The sequence below is a fragment of the Drosophila busckii genome, chromosome 2R (genome assembly GCF_011750605.1).
Source record: "Drosophila busckii strain San Diego stock center, stock number 13000-0081.31 chromosome 2R, ASM1175060v1, whole genome shotgun sequence".
NCBI classification, from domain to species: Eukaryota; Metazoa; Arthropoda; class Insecta; order Diptera; family Drosophilidae; genus Drosophila; species Drosophila busckii.
This window is the reverse complement of record NC_046605.1, coordinates 17,709,421-17,730,073: the sequence shown is the minus strand read 5'-3', so window position 1 is coordinate 17,730,073 and position 20,653 is coordinate 17,709,421. Positions and strand designations below refer to the sequence as shown.

General features: G+C 36.5%; 4 protein-coding genes across 4 annotated transcripts; 3 read left to right on the top strand and 1 right to left on the bottom strand.

Annotated features, from left to right (window-relative positions):
- The first annotated feature begins 1,151 nt into the window (after positions 1–1,151).
- Positions 1,152–2,440, top strand: LOC108594969 (trypsin-1). Its single transcript, XM_033295031.1, has 2 exons — positions 1,152–1,982; positions 2,037–2,440. The coding sequence occupies exons 1-2, from the start codon at positions 1,152–1,154 to the stop codon at positions 2,352–2,354; spliced, it is 1,149 nt and encodes a 382-aa protein (XP_033150922.1). The 3' UTR covers positions 2,355–2,440.
- Positions 2,441–2,942: 502 nt separating this feature from the next.
- On the top strand, positions 2,943–4,402 carry LOC108594692 (trypsin-1). The gene is made up of 2 exons (XM_033295030.1): positions 2,943–2,947; positions 3,274–4,402. The coding sequence occupies exons 1-2, from the start codon at positions 2,943–2,945 to the stop codon at positions 4,400–4,402; spliced, it is 1,134 nt and encodes a 377-aa protein (XP_033150921.1).
- A 2,419-nt stretch (positions 4,403–6,821) lies between these two features.
- On the bottom strand, positions 6,822–7,361 carry LOC108595914. The gene is made up of 2 exons (XM_017981205.1): positions 7,149–7,361; positions 6,822–7,094 (listed from the first exon to the last, which is right to left on the bottom strand). The coding sequence occupies exons 1-2, from the start codon at positions 7,272–7,274 to the stop codon at positions 6,969–6,971; spliced, it is 252 nt and encodes an 83-aa protein (XP_017836694.1). The 5' UTR covers positions 7,275–7,361; the 3' UTR covers positions 6,822–6,968.
- An 8,550-nt stretch (positions 7,362–15,911) lies between these two features.
- LOC108595324 (lysyl oxidase homolog 3B) lies at positions 15,912–18,367 on the top strand. Its single transcript, XM_017980543.1, has 4 exons — positions 15,912–16,145; positions 16,197–17,139; positions 17,199–17,356; positions 18,051–18,367. Exons 1-4 carry the CDS (start codon positions 15,971–15,973, stop codon positions 18,266–18,268), a joined length of 1,494 nt encoding a protein of 497 aa, XP_017836032.1. The 5' UTR covers positions 15,912–15,970; the 3' UTR covers positions 18,269–18,367.
- The last annotated feature ends 2,286 nt before the right edge of the window (positions 18,368–20,653 follow it).

The following is a 20,653-nucleotide window of genomic DNA, read 5'->3' as shown; positions in this document are numbered from 1 at the left end:
ACGCACACATAGAGAGAGAGAGAGAGACACACGCACGCACACAAGCGTAAAATAGTCATTCAATAAAATAAATCAAAAGAAAGTAAAATTACGACGCGTCGAGCGAGCCAACTGCGAATCACAAAAAAGTGAATAAAAATTGAATTCAATAAAATCAAAGTCGAGAAAAAACTTTCGCTACTTCAATGGCAAAAAACACGAAAAAAAAGAACAACCAGAAAAAATTCAAATAAAAGCGAATATATTTCTATTTGTTGCTAGCTGAAGTTTGCATGCTCTACTTAAGATATAAATATAAAATATATGAAATATAAAATTAAAAATAAGAAAAAGTAATATATAAAAAATATATAATATAGGAGTTTTTTAAATATAATATAACAAAAATAAAATATACAAATATAATATATGAAAAAATACATGATACAATTTATAAAATAATATACAGAAATATAAAAATTTAAAATATAAAATAAAAATATATGATATATAAAATATATATATATATAATATAGGATATAAAATATGATTTTTTATTATACATAATAGATATATGGAAATAAGACAAATAATAAAATATACAGAAATATAAAAATTGTAAAAATTAAATAGCAGACAAAAATATATGAAATATAAAATATTGAATTGAAAATATAAAATAACAAAATATAAAATCTAGAAATATAGGAATTTAAAATACAAAATTAAAAAAATAATACTTATTAAAATAATGACTATTTATTTTAAGTTTCATCAGTGTATTTCAAATAGTTTACAATACTTTATACACTTTGATTTTGAGTTGTTGTAGCTTTTGGGTGAAGCATCATTATCATGGTCAAGCCGGCGGCTCCCCCGCATGCACGCAGAATACAAATACAAGTGGCCAATATACACTCACACCAATATGTATACACACACACACACACGCACATATATGTAGATTGGCAAAGTGGACGTGCCACAGGCCAGAACAACTTTTCGTTTTGTGTCTTTCTTTTGCTTTTTGCTTGACCAGCTCAAAAATTGGGTGAAATGCTTGTCGCTCGCTTTCAAATTCGTTGCTGGCTTTTCAGTTTGCAACGAGCTGCACGAGCCGCCAGTGGAGTTGCTGCTAAGCGTGGAGTGTGTGGAGAAAGCAAAGCGTAAAAATGTCTACGAGGCCGTTCTATTTGCTGCTGCTGCTGCTGCTGATCAGCAGCCAGTTGAGCTATGGCTCGGATGTGGCCACAACGCCAGAGTCGCCGCTGCTGAAGCAATCCCAGAATACTTTTGTGCAATGGGTGCTGTCGCTGTTGCCACAACGTCCAGGCTCAGCGACGCCGGAGACAGTGACGGTGGCCACGTTGAGCAGCTCAGCGACTGCAGCGCCCATGAGCATGAGCTCCAGCACCGCCAGTCCGAGCAGCAGCACCAGCACCAGCACCACAGCAGCGCCAGCTACAAGCACCACAACAACTCGCAGAGCCACCACGACTGCACCACCGGCTCAGCCTACGCTGAATCCGCCACGCAATTGCAGCGACTGCGTCTGCGGTGTGGCCAACATTCAAAAACGCATTGTGGGCGGCCAGGAGACGGAGGTGCATCAGTATCCCTGGGTAGCTATGCTGCTCTATGGCGGACGCTTCTACTGCGCCGCCTCGCTGCTCAACGATCAGTTCCTGTTGACCGCCTCGCATTGCGTCTATGGCTTCCGCAAGGAGCGCATCTCAGTTCGCTTGCTGGAGCACGATCGCAAAATGTCGCATCTGCAGAAAATTGATCGCAAGGTCGCCGAGGTCATTACGCATCCCAAGTACAATGCACGCAACTATGACAACGATATAGCCATCATTAAGCTGGACGAGCCTGTGGAGTTCAATGAGGTGCTGCATCCAGTTTGCATGCCCACGCCTGGGCGCAGCTTCAAGGGCGAAACGGGCATTGTGACGGGCTGGGGTGCGCTCAAGGTGGGCGGCCCCACCTCAGATACGCTGCAGGTGAGTCACACTGACTGCCAAAAGTTAACAAACTCATTGCATTTATTTTCACAGGAGGTGCAAGTGCCTATACTCTCGCAAGATTCCTGCCGTAAGAGTCGCTATGGCAACAAAATAACCGACAACATGTTGTGCGGTGGCTTCGATGAGGGCGGCAAGGATTCCTGCCAGGGCGACAGCGGCGGTCCGCTGCACATTGTGCCCAACGGCACGCGGGAGCATCAAATTGCCGGCGTCGTCAGCTGGGGCGAGGGCTGCGCCAAGGCCGGCTATCCGGGCGTCTATGCGCGCGTCAATCGCTACGGCACCTGGATCAAGAACCTCACCAAACAGGCTTGCCTCTGCCAGCAGGAGACCAAGAAGATCAAATAAATTAGCAGCGAGCAGCGCAAATAATCAGACAGCGATTCAAGAAACCAGTTTGGAAGTTTTATAAGCGTGGCTTGCAATCAAGTAAAGGGTGCATAGCTTAGAAGCAGTGAAGTTTTACTTTATTACAAAAATTAATTTATTTACACTGTAATTTAATTTACTCCATTTCAAAAGTTTCGATCAGTTTTTACATCTACAAAAAAAAATATCTGGAAATTTAAGTTTTTAGTGCTTAAACTTAAAAGTTTCGTTAGATATATTATACAAATTTTTAGCTTTAAATTGTAAAGTGCAGTATTTTTTAATAAAAAAAAATACTAGCAACATTTACTATTTATAGCTTACAGTTATTACAAAATTGATCAGAGCTAAGCTAAAACTCATTCATGCAACAAATAAAAATTCATACTTTATTTTATTTTAATACAAATTTTAATTTATTTGCACTTTTTTTTTACAGCTCTTAAAATTGTTGATCAGTTTTCAAAATTACAAAAATATTTGAGAGTTAATTTAAAAAGTGCTATTAGTTAAAAAAAATTAATTTAAAAACTGCTCAGAACTAAGTTTAATCTAAGGCTCTTAAAAATGAAGTAAATTTTAAATAAACAACTTTTTAAATATAAATGACATTATTTAAAGTTCCTGCTACATTTCTGCATGGTTTAAAAAATATTAAAAAAATAAAACTGTAGCCAAGCGTATTCCAACTTCGACTTATCGAAGCTAAGCCCCTTCGCTGATTTAACGATCAAATAAAATGCAACAAGCTGAGTCTAGAGTTTGGTCTAAGTTTAGATCCTCAGAGGGCCAACAACCTTTTGGGCTTGCAAACCGGACTGCAAGCCTGTTCTAGAGCCGGTTGGCGTCTTTCTATTTAAGTCTGCCTGCTTGCTGGGCTAAGGATTCATCCATTTAGTTGCCAATTGCTAGTTGGCAGACCAAGTTCAGTTTCCATTTCTGCAATGCGCTATATTTGCTTGCTCTCCTTGCTGGGCTTAGCCCTGGCCACGCCCAGTTTTCGCAGCGGCACGGAGCCGGCCAAGATTTTGCAGTCGCTGAGCAATCTGCGTCAGAATAGTTTCCTCGACTGGATCATGTCCATACTGGGGCCAGAGTATGCGGACACGAGTGTGCCGGCCAAGCGCGAATGTGCCGCCTGCGCTTGTGGCAACATCAATACGCGTCATCGCATCGTGGGCGGCCAGGAGACGGAGGTGCATGAGTATCCCTGGATGGCCATGCTGATGTGGTTCGGCAGCTTCTACTGCGGCGCCTCGCTGGTGAACGATCAGTACGCGCTGACGGCGGCGCACTGCGTCAATGGCTTCTATCATCGGCTGATTACCGTGCGGCTGCTCGAGCATAATCGAGAGGACAGCAATGTGAAGATTCAGGATCGGCGTGTGGTGCGTGTGCTGGTGCATCCCAACTACAGCACCAGCAACTTTGACAGCGATATAGCCTTGATACGCTTCAATGAGCCAGTGCGTCTTGGGATTGATATGCATCCAGTTTGCCTGCCGCCTGCAGCTGAAAGCTTTGCCGGCCAAACTGCTGTCGTCACCGGCTGGGGCGCATTGAGTGAGGGCGGACCCATCTCGGATACGCTGCAGGAGGTGGAGGTGCCTGTGCTCTCCCAGCAGGAGTGTCGCAACAGCAGCTACGGACCCGACAAAATCACCGACAACATGATCTGCGCCGGTAATGTGGAGCAAGGCGGCAAGGACTCCTGCCAGGGTGACAGTGGTGGACCCATGCACGTTATGGGCGCCAGTCAAGCCTTCCAACTCGCCGGCATTGTCTCCTGGGGCGAGGGCTGCGCCAAGCCCGGCTCTCCCGGCGTCTATACGCGTGTCAGCAACTTCAACGATTGGATCGAGGAGAACACACGCGATGCCTGCGCCTGCAGCCAGCTTGAGGAGGAACAAAGCGCCGCCACTCCTCCTTCAACTTCAACTACAACAGAGCAGGCACAGCCAGAGCTGCCAACTACTCAGGCTAGTCAGCCAACGGGTCAAGAGACTGAAATACCCGAAGCTGAATGATTCATTCAATTCAAAACAAAACACAATAAAGGCAATGCCATTTTAAATACTCTTGCACTCTAAAGAAAATGTTTATAATTGTTTTAATCCATTCGTTTAAAGAAGAAAAAATGTATAATTTTTTTTTTATTTTCAGAAAAATTCCCACAAAGGAGTAAACAAAAATTTTATTTATTTGTTAAGTTAGCATCGATTTTGGGACCAAACTCTACAGTCGCTACCGACTGTTAGCATTAGAATAACTAGCTTTTATATCTATATACAAATTTTCTTAATGCTATTTATTTAATGAATATTTTCAATTATTAAATCTAAAAATAAGTAAAAAGTACTCAGGTGGCTTATAATAAAAAGCTATAAGCTTGACTAAAAGAATGAGAAAAATAAAAACAAATTATAAAACATAATTTAATTAAATGAAAAACTTTCCTTTTACAGTTTTAGCTTCTTATATTTGATTCCTGAGTTAGAGAAATTTAATTTTAGGCCTTAAGCTATATTTAAAGTATTACAAACAGAATTTTTGTTAGAATATAGAGCACTTCTAAAGGTATATTCCTATGAAAGGAATCAAGCTAACGAAAACACTGAATTGGGTAATTAACATGCCAAATATCTTTAATTTTATGGAATACCATTGAGAGCTACTGCTGCAACACATGAAGTTATATACCTACATATATCTTATTCCAAATTGGACAATTCTGGGTAGCAAGTATCGTATGCCACATGATACATTTTAAAATACAAAAATTATAGCTTTAAGATATTCAATACTGTATATGTAAAGTATTGAAAAAATATATATTAATACATTACAGATTTACAAAGACAGACACTAAAGATTGTAAATTATATGGTGTGTCTAAATGTGATAAAAGAGAATTTTATTAAGAAGAATAAATGCTCATAGAATAAAAATATTATATAACGCAGCTTGGAATAAATTGATAGATAGAATAGATAGTGTAAAGCTATAAACTGTCGCTGGATTTATATGATGTTCGAGCAATTTTGCGCTTTATTAAGTATTAATAATACATCAAATATTATAATCAGCAAATTTGCTGTCTTTTAGTTAAAGGTGAACTTTAAATAAAAATTAATAAATAATTAATAATAATAATAAAGTCTTCTGCTGCAGCAACAGAAGATCGATGGGCTAGGTCCAAAATTTTACAATTCTGGGTAGCAAGGAATATAAATATATTTGAGATAGATATAAAAATGCATTAGATTTCAGTTTTAAAAAAATACTATTTCCAAGTATAATTAGTTGTAATTTAAAAATTAAAATTTTCTTATTAAAGATTAGTTAAAAATGAATTAAGGCATTCAAGATTGTAAATAAAATGATTCAATTTGAGGATTTCACATAGGCCCGTGCGCTATACTTAATAGTAGTTTAAATAATAAAAAGATTATGTAATGCAGTTTGGAATAAATTGATAGAGGCTTCCTTAAGTAAACTTAATCTTATGCAGAGCCATGCCACTAGTCTAGTGACTATTAACACTTGCATTAGCTTTATGCCATTTGCACAGTCTATGGGATAAAACTGGATAGTGCACCGACTATAGTGGTGCTTATATCTGACTGGCAGAGCTTAATAACAATATATAAAAGGAAGTAAACGAGAGGAGTTTTACTTTGTGGCAAGGTGTTGGGGCACAAAGAGAATACAAAATGTGTTTGCGCCTCGGGAAGTTTGTTCGCTGGCTTGTTAACCTGGCCCTGCGTGCTGCTTCAATTTCCCGTCTGTAATGTGCGCGTTGTTTTGAACTCCAAAAAGCTCCCAAAGGCATGGCACAACGAAATTGCCACTAAATCAAAAGCCTAACCAACAACAACAAAAACAATAACAATAAGCTGAACAACGCCTACACACACACACACACTCTCACACCTTTTGGCATTTTGGCCATACCCGCAGCATTGATAAATAACTAAATAATAGAATAAGCCGCAACTAAAGGTGCTAAAAACGTTAAAGGCGGCCCCCAACCAAAGCAACAAAATCAAACTGCAAAACAACATAATGCAGCACCTCGAGCGCATTTTTATATAAGCCGCATAAAAAAAAGAGTGAAAAAAAGGAGAATTCGTTGATTCGCTTGAGTTTCTTTGCTTTTTAACAAGCCAAGGCGCAAATTTGCTGCAATTGAGCGCATTTTGTTTTTATTTTTCAGCTGCCTGCAGCTTAGAGAAATTTATTGGGGCGTAAAATTGTTTGATTGAATATTAGAGCGGCATGCCTTTCCTTTATGGGAAATACTTTTTGGGTTTTCGCTTTTACACTGCACCCAAAAATTAAAGAAAATACTTAAGAGCAAATAAACAGAAAATTTGCGCTCATACCAAATCAACTTAAAGTTGCTGCGATTCATTTAATATATTTTGTACTTAGCTCTTGTCTTTAAAAGTTTTATTATGGACTAATTGTGGTTTAGTTTGAGGTTGATTTAAAATTCGTTATAAATATTTACATTCAGCAATTTAATATTATTTCCTTTTTCGTTTAGGTTAGCAACATGCAGCCAAAGACAAAGTTTGCTTATGAGCCTATTCAGGCAATTCCCGCCGTATGCAAGGCAATGCTTACTGCATTCACCAAAGCCGAAACCCCGACCAATGTGCCCACAAGCATTCTCTCCGTTACGATCAGCACACCATCCAATATATTCGCTGCTGGCTAAAATCTCAAATTAGCTGAAATGCTTTGTTTGAAGCCAAGTCTCAGTTTTACCTCTATAAATGTTACAGCCAGACTAACCGTGCGCTGGGCAATCACAACACCAAGCGAGACGAAGGTAATAAGGGCCATTAGTGTAACCAAAGCCAGGGCTTCCACCATGCGAATGGCAACAGGCATCTTCGAGGCATAAACGGTGCACCACAATAAGCTTAGAAACCAAAATTTGCATAGATTACTTTTTTTTTCTTATTTAAAATAACGTCTGAGTGAATAGTCTAAGCCTAGATTTTATCAAAATTTGTTACAACATAACAAAAAAAAAAACTTGTCCAGGCATGGGGCGAACATATCACAACTCTTGTTTTATTCAATTATTTGAGGTATATTAAAATAATAATTAAATTTTCTAAAACTTAGTCATGTTATGATATCAGTTCTTGCGTTGATTTCGATCTTTATAAGCTTATAGTTATGACAACATGCTTATAAGCACGAAGCTGTTTTAATTATACATCATATCATATGGTAATTGTATAATCTAAATCTTTGAACCATGAATTTACTTGTAAACAATATACATATTTATATTAGCAATCCCAGCTGTTAAACTTTTAATGTAAAGAATAATTTTATAAAATTTTTGGTTCAATTTTATTTGAATTTACAAGCATTAGAAAATGGAATATTGGGCACATACCAGCTTATCTGAAAATAGAACCGAAAAATAAATAAATTAATAAAGATACTAATTTTACTTGTATTAAATTATTAAATAATATTATTAGAACATTTCAAAGTGTATAAAAATTTGTCTTTTGGAATTATTTGTTCTTGTTTTTTTGGAATCATTTAAAGAAGATTTAGTTTAAATGAAATTTTTAATCATATACACCACAGTGCAATTGCAGTCACAGCTATGGCAGCAAAGAAAGAGAACGAGAATTCACTTTGAGAGTTAAAGTGAAGGACAGCAGCTCTTTTTAATTTGATGAAAAAAATATTCAGATTTATGCACGCTAAGAGAGCCTAAACATTCTAATAAAATTACAGCCCACTCTTTCTCTCTCTCTCTCTATAGATCCCACAGCAAAGTCAATGTCAAAGACAAGCAATTGTAAATTGTGGGATATTTGACTACATTTTTGGACATTTTGACCTTTTGATCATTGCTTTTTAATTTCTTTTCCGCGCTCTCTCTGCTTAAGCGCTCTCTTAGCACAGTGGCTTAAAAAATCTGTAAAGAGCTCAGGGTAAATATCGGTTAATATTTTAAAAATATTTTGTTTATTTTAGCTGCGTTTTTGTACATTTTGCTTACTGTATTGGGATGTTGATCGTACGAATAAAAGTTGTGCTGATTGTATTATTAAAACGACCCAATTTCTGTAAATAATAGAAAACTAAATTTATAATTTTATTTTTTCCAACAATCAACTAAACAAGTGAACAGATTTGAGTTCTACACTTTCTGCAGCTCTAAATCATATAAAATAATAACATGTCTATAATTTGTTAGCCACTCAAAACGAGACCAATTTATGCTGACGGAAAAAAGAAATGCGTATTTCAATTTGGTAAACATAGTACAGTCATATATCGTTTATAGCCCCCACACTGTTGAGCGAACAAAAGCCGCAACGACCGCCAACAAATTATAGTTTTCAATCGCAGTTTTTGCTTCTCCTATTTTTTCTCTTTTAGCTTTTTATAGGCATAAACATTTTTCAATATGCAATTCCAATTATGCTATGCAAATGCAATTTGTCTCGCTGCCGGAGCAATTTAGGCTCCCTTGGTCCCTAGCCCGTTTACTATTAGTATATTGGCCTAGGCTTTGATGTGTCTGCCATATGGACTCCATAGATTGCTCTGAATTATGGCACTAAATGGCTAGACATGTTACATAATTCATTTAGTTCACATTGGGGACACAACACAACAGTTTGCATCCGATAAACGAGTTGCATATATAAATATAGCATAAGCAAAATAATTCTTTTGTCTGCCAAATTCAATTAGCTACAAGAAAAAAAAATTAATTGATTTGCATATGTGTGCGCAGCTATTTAAAAATTATTTCATAAAACACTTTAAAGTGGCAACAACAACAACAACGAGAAGCGTCTGCCCCAGCAATTTGAGTTTTATTGGCCAAGACGCATAGACGACAATTTTACGCTTGCTGCTTTTGATTTCTTGCTGTCATTTTACTTTTTTCATAAAAATCCTAAAATAAATATCTGCACAGACAGACAGACTGCAGAATAAGCAAAAAGTTCACTTGCAAATCCCCAACAGACTGCAAAAGGGCCAGACGAAATTAAAATAAAGCTGCAGCCAATATACAAAAATACTATACGTGGAATTTAGTCTAAGCTACCAGCAACTTTTATAACAAAAAAAAAGTATTTTTGATTTTGTATTGTGCTGTTGTCTGTCTGCCTGTCTGTGCGGACTGTCTGCCCAATGATGCACAAGCCGGAAATACCACCTGTTATTTGTTTACAATATATATCTCGATGCTTATTGCCGTATTTACTGTTTGTCATTGGTTCCCACTGCCACAGCTGACAGCTTGTCTGCAATTTGAAGCGTATTTAAACGCTTCAATAAATCTTAGCTACAATTTAAATATTATTGATACGTAAGAGCTTCATCATCAACATGTTAAAATCACATATTTTAATTTAATTCAGCAGAGTCAGTTGGCCGATAAATAAAATTAATATAAGCGCAAGCATATTGCAAATAATTCAGTTTTGCTGAACACAATATTTCAGGCAGCGTAATTATTAAAACTTATCTTATTATTATTACACTGTAATGGTTTAGTTTAATAATTTTCAATAATTTCCATATAATACATAATGTAGCAAATGTAATATAAAATAAAATATTAATCAATTTGAATTTGCAATAACAATAACATTTTGTATAGTAAAAGTCAAACCTCAAATTAACTGGCACTAACACCCTACATAAGTTTTCTTTCCTGTGCTGCTATCAGCTTGAAATTTACTTATTAACTTTTATCGGCTTCACGCCTTTGAGATAGTTGGAATATCAGCAGCGGATTCGTAGATCAGGGGTATATCATATAGCTAGACTGGTATTTTAACACTATATGAAGTTATTTCAACTTTCTCTATTTATCAATCATCATAATTGATTTATGTTTTATACGTTCTTTTTACCTGTATTGACTGCAATGACAATTCGACTTAATGATAATTGGTCTAAAAATATATAAAAACATTAATTATGAATAATCCATTAATAATGATTTAACATTTAGCTTACTTTAAGGATAACAGCGTAATTTTTTGTATGCGAATTCATATCAGTATTAAAGATTGCAACCTTCAAATTCTCTGGTAGCTTTCAATCTTTAAATAATTATAATATCTTAGTACGAGTTTATCAACTTCGTTAAAGTGAACCAATGAGCTTGAAACAACTGATTAGAAAAATATTATTAAATGTGTTGCTAATAAACTAAGCTAAACATTTTACATTTTTCATTGCCCAAACGTTTATTCTTTTTTTTTTTCGATGATTAAAAACGCTTCAGCAGCCCCATTAAATACATATTTTTAATATATATTTTGTAACAACAAATTGTGGCAAATATAAGAACAAAAAATTGCATAAAATAAAGCTCATTATAATTATAATTCCAAGCTGAATCATTTCACAATGCTCTGCGTGGAATATTTGCTTGTTTTTTTTATTCTTTTCATAGCATTATAATTTTTTTTATTGCTTTGTACATTTCGTGTGCCCAAGTGACTGCCAAACGCACAAGGCGCATTTTGAATTTTATTATTTTTTACGTCCCTACCCAACCCAAGCCCAATTCGCCGCAACCGCTCGGGCAGCTCCATTTGCCATTGATATTCGCATTAAAAAGGGTATTAAAGACAATGTGAACTTTATTTTTTTTTTTTTTTGGCACATTTTCAAAGCGCCAACACGCCTTTTGCCACATTTTTTAGCTTTATCGTTGTTTTTGCTTTGCTGCATATTAAGAATTAATAAACATATTTTTTTTTGTTTTGCTGCTGGCTAGCAACAAATTTGCGAGTTATTGCCACAGTTTTGTATTATATTTGTTTCATTCTTCTTTTGCGTTATGATTGCTGTTTGAGCGTCTTTGGGGCTTGGTGCTAATGAATCATGGTTATGTCGGCTATAATTTTATTTTAATAGCATTTTGGTGACATTTATGCTGTCAGCGGCATCCAATTTTATTAATGTTCAAATGAGCGCCCATACATGATATCATTATAAAGAGATATCGTAGGCTTTAATGTCGCTACTCGAGGCTTTGCACATAATGAACAGCCGGAGTTTTGTTTTAACAGTTGCCCAGAGTATTGAGAGTTATGTGTGGAGCTTAAAGACGCAGCAGCTTGCACTGTCTATTTGGGCAGAAATCAAGTAAATTGCAATTTATATCTCTGTTGGAAGATTGAAGAATCACATCCAGAATTTATTAATTTATGCTCTATTTAAATAAGTGCAATTAAAATAAAATAAATACATATCAAAAACTTAATACAAATTATCGCAGCTGATAGATCGTAACAAATACAATTTGTATTAAATAAAATTAAAAAATTTAAAAATAATTTTTTTATTAATAAAATTATTTTTAATTATTAATTAAATGCATTTATTTTTTAATTATTATATAATAATTAAACCATAATTTTTGCTTCACATTTTTATTATAAAAATTTAAAATATGAATTACTTCTTAATTTTTATCATAAAATCATTAGAAATAAAACTTTAATTGAAATATCGTTTCAACCAAAGGAGCCAGATCAAATATCGGACTATATATATGTATATAATCTACTCATGAATATTTTTCAGTTGATATATAATATGTAAGTAGAACTAAAAAAATTGCTTGTAATTAACTTTTTCCTGAATATTTTTCTGCAAAATAAATACAAATATTTAAGCATTTATACCCAATATAATCTGGGTGCCTGGATTATTTTCTATTATTTTTGATAATCCTAAAAAAAAATTTAAAACTTAAAAAAAAGTCTAATTAATTAAATAGACTTTCTCTTAACTGCATTACATTAATTTTGAATTTTATGCTTTCTATAGATTATATACAATTGAGTAAATGTATTTGACTAAGAATTTAAAAAAAATACTTGTGAAGAAAAACTAAACTAAGTTGAATAAAAAAATAAATGAATAGCTTTGATCCAGCATCGATTTTAATGATAAATGCAGAATAAAAATTTTTATTTTTGCTAATTATAAAACAAGCACCACTAATATTTTGCAAGTTATAAACTCTATAATTTGATAACCTATCGATTTGCTATTCGAGTTATGGGATTTTATCCACAGCAATAATAATTTAGCAATGGCATATCCTGCAGTTAGCTAATCAACCAATTCAATTATGTAATAAAGCAATTTAGTGCCTTTCAATATCCTTTAAGCACTTGTCCATGCTGTGGCTGTTGCATCTGTTTTTTGCTTTTTACTACACTTCCTACGCCAAAGCCTTCCGGGCAGCTCCAAGAAAAATAAAAATGAAAGGGTGCTCCCCACACAAATAATTTCCTCGCTGCTTTTATTTTACTTTATTTTTCCGTGGCAGCAGCAGAGCGCGGTTTTAACTTGTCGCTTTGGTCTTAGCCAGCGGCACACGTTGCCATTTTTATGCGTTCTTGAGGAGCTTGCGCCAAACCGAAGCGAAGGCGTAGGGATTGCGATTGGCATTGGGGCATTTGGACTGGGTCATATCCTGTGTCCGCCGCCCGCGCGTTTTGCTTTTGCCTCTGGGCGCTGCTAAGCCAGTTTGAGAGCGAGAGCGAGAGAGAGAGAGAGCAAAGGCCAGTAATGATTTTATTACACGATTTTATATCGAATTTTATTACCTTTGTGCATGACGCTGTCCAGCGCGCAACTGGCAAGGATTAGGTTGTCCTTGTGCTTAACGCCTGTGTCTCTGGAATTTACGCTGTCGTAAAATTGTGTGGGAATTTCCGACGTGGCAAAAGTTGCCTACAGTCTGACCCCAATACAACATAATTCAATATCATAAAACGTTTATCCAATTAATTCAGTATGGTCAATATTTATTGCCAGTGCGTGTGTTGGGATGTTGCTCATGAAACTTTCAGCCATGCTACATGCTCTTCGATTATGCCACATAAATAGGTTAGTACGCGTAATTAATAAAGTCAAATAGAGCTTCTAAATCAATCAATTTTCCAACTGCGTGTGCGCTTATGTAAACTTTTTTTTTCTATGAATATAATACGTTTGTTTGTGCTTAGGCCAAATGTAGCAACCCATTGATCTTGAAAATCTATTCAGCGGCTGTTGGGAGTTGTTTTTTTTTGGTTATGCTTCAATGGATTTTGTTTATTTATGTATACCCTGGAAAGAACACGAATTAGCTCTGAGCTTATTGATTCCAATATCATGCATAAGAATTAAGAATTCTGAAAAATATAAATAATTAATATAAATACATACATAAATGAAAAATATAGTTAAAATGGATTTACTTAAAATACATTGCAAACTAATTTTTATTTTGTTACAATTTTTACAGTTACAATACAAATTTTCAATAAGGTTCGGGTAAATTTCTTATTATTATTGATATGAATTAGAATCAGAATTGAAATGCATTAAACAAAAAAGGAAAAGGGTAGTAAAAGTTTATTCTGTTACTGGGTACAAAAATATGTTATTTGAACATTTTTTTTAATTTCTAACTTTCTACTACTCTAAATCATAATTCTTGTTTACTTCGAAATATTTATGGGGTATCTATAAGTTGGAATATTTTAAATGATGTTTGACTTGCTACTTTTTGTTTCTTTTCGCATCTATTACAAATCATGCTCTGTCTCTGTCTGTCGCTGACCTAATCTGGTTAGATTTCCAATTACGATTATGTCTGGCACATTTACTAATGAGTGCACACCCACCCGCCCACAAACACACACACACATACAAGCTAAGCGATATGCATGCAACTGGCAAACGCCATTACCACGTGTTTTATTTTCCTGTTTAAATCGCATTTGTTTCAGTGTCAAGTTCAGCTCTCAATGTTGCATGTTTGTTGTTGTTGTTGCTGTTGTGGCGTTTCGAATGGCTGCATGCCAAATATAATGGGTTTCCCTTGATGAGTTTGTCAGCTATGCAGATAGAGATGAGCATGTGTATTTAGCAACAATAATAAAAGCAACAAATATAGCTCTAACTATATATTGCTCAATGCGTTTTGTATTTGCTGCTGCTCACTCACTGCATTATGGCTTAGATTTCCATATATTTTAGCAATGTCATAGCAAAATCACATTGGGCTGTCCGGAGAGTCGAAACATGCAACTTGAGCAAATACGTGGGGGCGTGCCTCATTAAATGTTCGTCATGTGTGTGTGTGTGAGAAATAGTTTATAATTGTTGCTATGCGAATGTCTGTATGAATATTATTATTATTATTTGTTATTGCAGGCACGATATAGTGCGAGTTGTATGTCTATAATAAACAAGTTTTAGTTTGTTTCCTCTTAATATTGTTTATAGAGCAGCAATTATTTGTTTGACAGTTGCACTGAGCGAAAAAGTCTATTAAATAAAATATATTCTCATAAAAATGCAAAGCCTAGCGATTAAATTATTAGTGCAACTATTATTCTCATATGAAGCTATTTTATAAATTTATACATTAACTGTTTCCATTTATCTAAAAAGTGCAATGAAGAATATTGTTCCAGAAATATTTATTCTGGCTTAGCTTTATGCAATCGTTCTTAAATTTTTGGTATCGGTTGAGAAAATTTTAAAGCTTGTGTGTGTGTGTTTTTTTTTTTAATTTTTAATGCTAATTATGTGAGCGTAAATGCTTGTTGCTTTCAGTTTTTGAAAGAGTGTGTAGGTAAAATTTTGTTTTAAATATAATTTTGTTGGAAATAGGGCGTATAACCTATATAAGAGATTTGGTTGCTCTAGCTCATATAATGTCTAAGTTCTTGTCGCTCATACAGACATATTTTTATATGTGAACAAGTTAAAGAAGTAGCTGACTTCCAAATTTGTTTTTCAAGAGCTTTCTAGTCTTTGGAGAACTTAACTAAGATGCTAATCATGTACTCTAAATGGATCTGAATAGACTTCGTAATTATTTTATAGACTTTTTCACTAACAGAGATATAAAAAAATGCATTCAGTAGTAAATGAATCGAAAGAATTTATTGAATTTACACATCTGAATGCATTAATTATTTTCTAATCTGTATTTTAATTCATAACAAATTTTATTTTAATGCTGAGTCAATTCAATGCGTCAAAAGAGTCTCTGATTTCTCTCTGTGCATAACAATTTTCACTTTGGCTGCAAGGCATAAATAGTTCTAACAAGTTTGCATGCCAAGCTGCACATCCGCTTCTATATACGATCCAGATCGCTCAGCCTGAGAGAATGACAACATCTTCAACAACTGCAAATGCCATTAGATTTCTCAGCTAGCTGAGCATGCAATATGGTTGCATGCATTGAGACACAAACAGACATGGAGATGAACATGAGTTGAATTTGTTAGCCAAGCGATTTATATGCTCGTCGCTAGTCTGTCTCAATCAATGCCCTTGTCGCTGGTCTCTCGGCTCTGACGTCAGGCAGAGCGTTGAGCGTTCAGCTTGAAGCTTTGAGCGAGCTTCTGAACCGCAACAGAAGCAACAGATATTAAGCAGCAGCATATAGTAGCTCACCTGAAGTTCATAGTTAAATGATTTCATTTGCGATTTAATTTTTCGTTTGTGAACTTTGCTGTGCCAGTGTTCAGCTTCAGTTCTCGTGCGCACGTTGAAACGAAATGTGGCGCTACTTGTTGCTAATAAGCTGCTGCTGCCACTTGGCTGCGGCGGTGTTGCATCAAACGTTGCAGGATGCGCGACAGGAGCAGCAGCAGCTGGTGCGGCGCTATAGCAAGACGCTGCATAAGGAAGAGGGCGCTATACGCCTGGTGGGTGGTGATGCGGAATATGAGGGTAATTATTTAAAAAGAAAATTTATTGCAATATTGATCGGTTTGGGTGCAGGCAACGTTGAGGTGCTGCATAATCACAAATGGGGCGCGGTGTGCGATGATGAGTGGGATGCATCGGAGGGCGAGATTGTCTGTCGTCAGCTGGGATTTCTGGGACTGCGACGTTACACACACAGCGGCTACTTTGGTCCTGCCAAGCGTCGCTATTGGATGGACAATTTGTACTGCGAAGGTCACGAGCTGGAGCTCACCCAATGCCACTTTGAGGGCTGGGGCATCAACGACTGCGAGCCCAGCGAGGCAGCTGGCGTTATATGCTATCCACCAGCGGATCTAGTGCGTCCGCCCATAGCTTACAGCGATGCGCGTCTGCTGCCCAAGTATCCCATACATCCCAGCTCGCGGCTTTATGTGCGTCTGGCAGGCGGTCGCTACGCCAGCGAGGGACGCGTTGAGGTGCGTCTGAATGGTCAGCGCTGGGGCAGCATTTGCGCCGATGGCTGGTCGCTGCTGGAGGCGAATGTCGTCTGCCGTCAGCTGGATTTGGGCTATGCACGCGAAGCTTTTCAAACGGACTACTTTGGTGGCGCAAACGTTTCGCGTCCCATGCTCAGCGGCAGCGAGTGCTATGGCAATGAAACTGAGCTGGCGGATTGTCTGCATCATGATCATCTGCAGGGCATTGTCAGCTGTCATGGAAATCGCCAGCATGTGGCTGCTGTCATTTGTGATTATCGCTCGCCGGATTTGGTTGTGGACTTTTATGAAATCGAGCAAACAGCGCACTTGGAGGATCGACCCATGCTGCTGATGCAGTGCGCCATGGAGGAGAACTGTGTCTCCAATGAGGCGTATCAGATACAGCGTGACGATCCCAGCTGGCGCTATCAGACGCGTCGCTTGCTCAAGTTCACTGCAGCTGCCATCAATGCGGGAAACGCCGACTTTCGACCCATTAAGGATAAAAGCCAGTGGGAGTGGCACATGTGTCATATGTAGGGTGCACCACCAACACATATCTACCCACATTATATTTTCAATTTATATTTCACAGGCACTATCATAGCATGGAGGTCTTTGCCACCTTTGACATTTACGATCAACAAGGACGAAAAGTGGCCCAAGGACACAAGGCATCCTTTTGCCTGGAGGACAGCAACTGTCTGCCGGGAGTGCCCAAGAAATACAACTGCGCCAACTACGGTGATCAAGGTAAGCAAGCAAAGCAAATAATTCTTTGTTTTCAGTCTCAACTTAAAGAGAATAAATGAATTTAAAACTCAGTTGAGTTTATTCTTTTATCTAAAGAGAGCATATACGTATATAAAAGCTGGTAGATGTTTTTTTAAAAACTATTATCTACGGAATACGTCATAACCATGGCCTGGACCTCGAGCTGATTTTGCGTGTATTAAAATCAAAATTTGTATGCAGCATATTTTATTTATTTTTTACAATTCTAATATTTTTTAAATTTGAGTTTAGCGCCTAATTTAAGACTCTATATATATATTTCAGCCAGTGTTGATGCTGATTGTTTTGAATTTTCAACTTTTATTTTTTTATACCATTATTTTTATACCATTTTATCAATTTTTGGAACCATTCAAATTGTTACTAGGGTATCTTTCATATGAAAGTAAACATTTTATATGAGTAAGTAATTAGAATATACTTTTTCAAAAATGATTCTTATGGAAATAGGTAACTTGTATGTATAGAAAGCATTTAAAGATACTTATATAATTTTTATAGTATCGAATTTATTTATTAAGATTTTATTTGATCTATTTTAATTTTATTTTAACTCTTTAGTATGCCATATATATAGAATTATTTTTATTTTCTAAATTTACGTATTGAAACTCTTCTTAATACTATTGGCTGCTTATTAATTTTTTTGTAGGCATCTCAGTGAACTGCTCCGATGTCTATCTCTACAATCTGGACTGCCAGTGGGTGGACATAACGGAACTGCCAGCCGGCTCTTATATACTCAAAATTGCCATCAATCCGGAGTTCAAAGTGGCCGAGATGAGCTACGACAATAATGCCGCCATATGCGATCTGTTTTATAGCGAAAGTTATGCGCGCGTTGACAACTGCCGTCTGTCCAGACCTTAGGAGCCGCAACGAATTATTCACTTTGACCGTGCCAAATATTAGTTTAAGCCAAGTGGGTTTTGTACTTTTTCTACCGTAATAAAAACATAAATAAACTAAGCTGAGCATTAAGCGCGTCTCGTAGTTACTTATGCGCATACGCATGCTTAATAATGAACTTGAAAGTCAGTCAAGTGTAAACATGTCAGAGCGACATCAACGACATTGTCAACGCCGAGCCCGGAGCACTCACTCATCAAGTGTCAATAGCGGTATCAATGTCACTGCGTGTCGAACTGGAACTGAGCTGAGCTGCGTTGTTGTCACTTAAGCTAACCCTAACCCTAGGCGGGGTTAGTTGTCAGTTAGTACAGACGAGTTGTACTAAAAATTCATGTAATACACACCAGTGTTTTTAGTTTCAACTACATTTCTCTTATACATTCTACAACTAACTGACGCTATTAATTAATTAATACAGAGTTAAGACCTGACCTTAGACAAGTTATATTACCTTAATACCTTAATTACGTTGTTGCCATTTTTATTTCAAGCTTATGGGTGCCACTTAATTTTAAATCAATTACAAAGCAATTCAAAATTAACTTTAAGCTGGTTTTAGTAAACACAGATTTTTCTCTTAGTTGCAGTTTAAACAAAGTTGGCTTCAATCAAATTTTAAATACACTTTGACTAGGGCAAATTGAGATTTAAAATGTAACTAATTGCTAATATATGTATCCGATCGTTCTGAAATTAACGATACCGTTCAGAAAGATGAAAAACCAATGCCATTTATTTAAGATTTTTTCCGATATTTTTGCGGGCGTAAATCGTTTTTTTTTTTTTTTCTGAATTTACGTTTGAGGGGGGAGCAAACAAATTTTTAAAAAATGTGAACAAATTGCTTCAAAAATAGAAGAACTTGCAACTTGCGGGCAGACGGACATGGCTATATAACTGTTTATGACTAAATATTCCAAACAATAAAATCTCTTTGATATATGCGCCTTGTACGATTTGACTTGAGACTGCAATTTCTAGAGATAACTTTCACTTATATTCAGTTATGTCCAAGACATTCAGTGCTCTTCTAACTAGAGCAATCGCATTGAACGAACGTCATACAGTTATATAAAAGCTCTCTTTGTTTAAGCTTGAAACTCATTCTTGTAAATCAACAGCAAGTTCCCATATAAAAAAATGAAATTGTTTAAAAAAGTTCAAAATTTGCATATCAGTTTAATATATCAGTTGATAATTAATTTGCGCAAAAAGGCAAAAAATGTAAATATGCAAATATAAAAGCAGTTATTTTTATTTAATTTAACATGTGAATAACGGAATGAGCTACATTCAAAATATGAAGTTCAATAATAATTCAAGTTTCAAGCCTTAAATTCGCTAAATGAATAATTGCCTCTAATAAATAGAGCTTAAATTAAGTTTGCTCTGCTCTGCTCGCAGGCGATAAGCGCTAACTGCAATCATCAGACTAAACAGCTAAGCACAGCCAGGCAGCATCAATTTAAGTGAGAGCCGCACGCAATTAATGGCAAACTAACGTGTTGGGCCCCAGCACACAAATCGTCAAACATTTTTTATGCCACAAAGCGGGGCAGCGTCTCGACTGATGGATGCACGTGGCAGAAAAAAAATGAAGCAATCAAATGGTCGTAATGTCATCAACACCAGCCATAAGTGGACAGCCGTCAGTCGCAGTCACACACACACACACACACACACACACACACACACACACATAGACACTTCTTGGGTGTCACAAGAGCTGGAACGATGATGAGTAACTTTGGTCACGAAGCTGTTTTTACGCTTGATTACACGATAAATGAAAATCAAATGTTTGATTACTTAATGCTCATGGGCTCCAGAGAGGTCAGCTGGCCACTAACCCACCACCAAGCACCACCTAGTCGCACCACTTGAAAAGTGCTGCAATTTTGCCAAAGTGCCCCCGTTCAGTGGGAACATTTCAATTATTTATATGCTTGTTTGTCTGCACAGCTACACAGGCGGTTGGGGGAGAAGGGGGCGTGGTCGTTTCATGTGTGGCACGTGCCACAAGTGTGAGTGGAGCTGATAACACTTGACTGCGCACAGTTATCATTTCTCACAGACACGCTGCAAATTGCAGAAAAGCTTCCAAGCAGCGCCTCCGACTTTGACTGATTTATAGTTAGTTGAGTGCGTTTCGACTTGGAATAGTTTCCAGCTTAGAGTTCTTGGATTCTCAGAGTTGTCAGCCAGATTGGTTAACTGTGATTGATTTGTTAATCGCTTGCAAATACAAATTAAAAGCGCTCAAGCACTCTCACTCTCTCACTCTCCCTCTCTCGTTCTTTTGTCCGAAAGCCGCTTATGTTAATTAAATTTTTGGGGCTCTTG

Bases quoted from the DNA above. Each gene is read 5' to 3' on its own strand.
- LOC108594969 (XM_033295031.1), top strand. From the start codon at position 1,152: ATGTCTACGAGGCCGTTCTATTTGCTGCTGCTGCTGCTGCTGATCAGC. The intron at 1,983-2,036 runs GTGAGTCACACT...TTATTTTCACAG, and splicing joins CCACCTCAGATACGCTGCAG to GAGGTGCAAGTGCCTATACT.
- LOC108595914 (XM_017981205.1), bottom strand. From the start codon at position 7,274: ATGCCTGTTGCCATTCGCATGGTGGAAGCCCTGGCTTTGGTTACACTA. The intron at 7,095-7,148 runs GTAAAACTGAGA...TTGAGATTTTAG, and splicing joins TGGCTGTAACATTTATAGAG to CCAGCAGCGAATATATTGGA.
- LOC108595324 (XM_017980543.1), top strand. From the start codon at position 15,971: ATGTGGCGCTACTTGTTGCTAATAAGCTGCTGCTGCCACTTGGCTGCG. The intron at 16,146-16,196 runs GTAATTATTTAA...GTTTGGGTGCAG, and splicing joins TGGTGATGCGGAATATGAGG to GCAACGTTGAGGTGCTGCAT. The intron at 17,140-17,198 runs GTAGGGTGCACC...TATATTTCACAG, and splicing joins GAGTGGCACATGTGTCATAT to GCACTATCATAGCATGGAGG.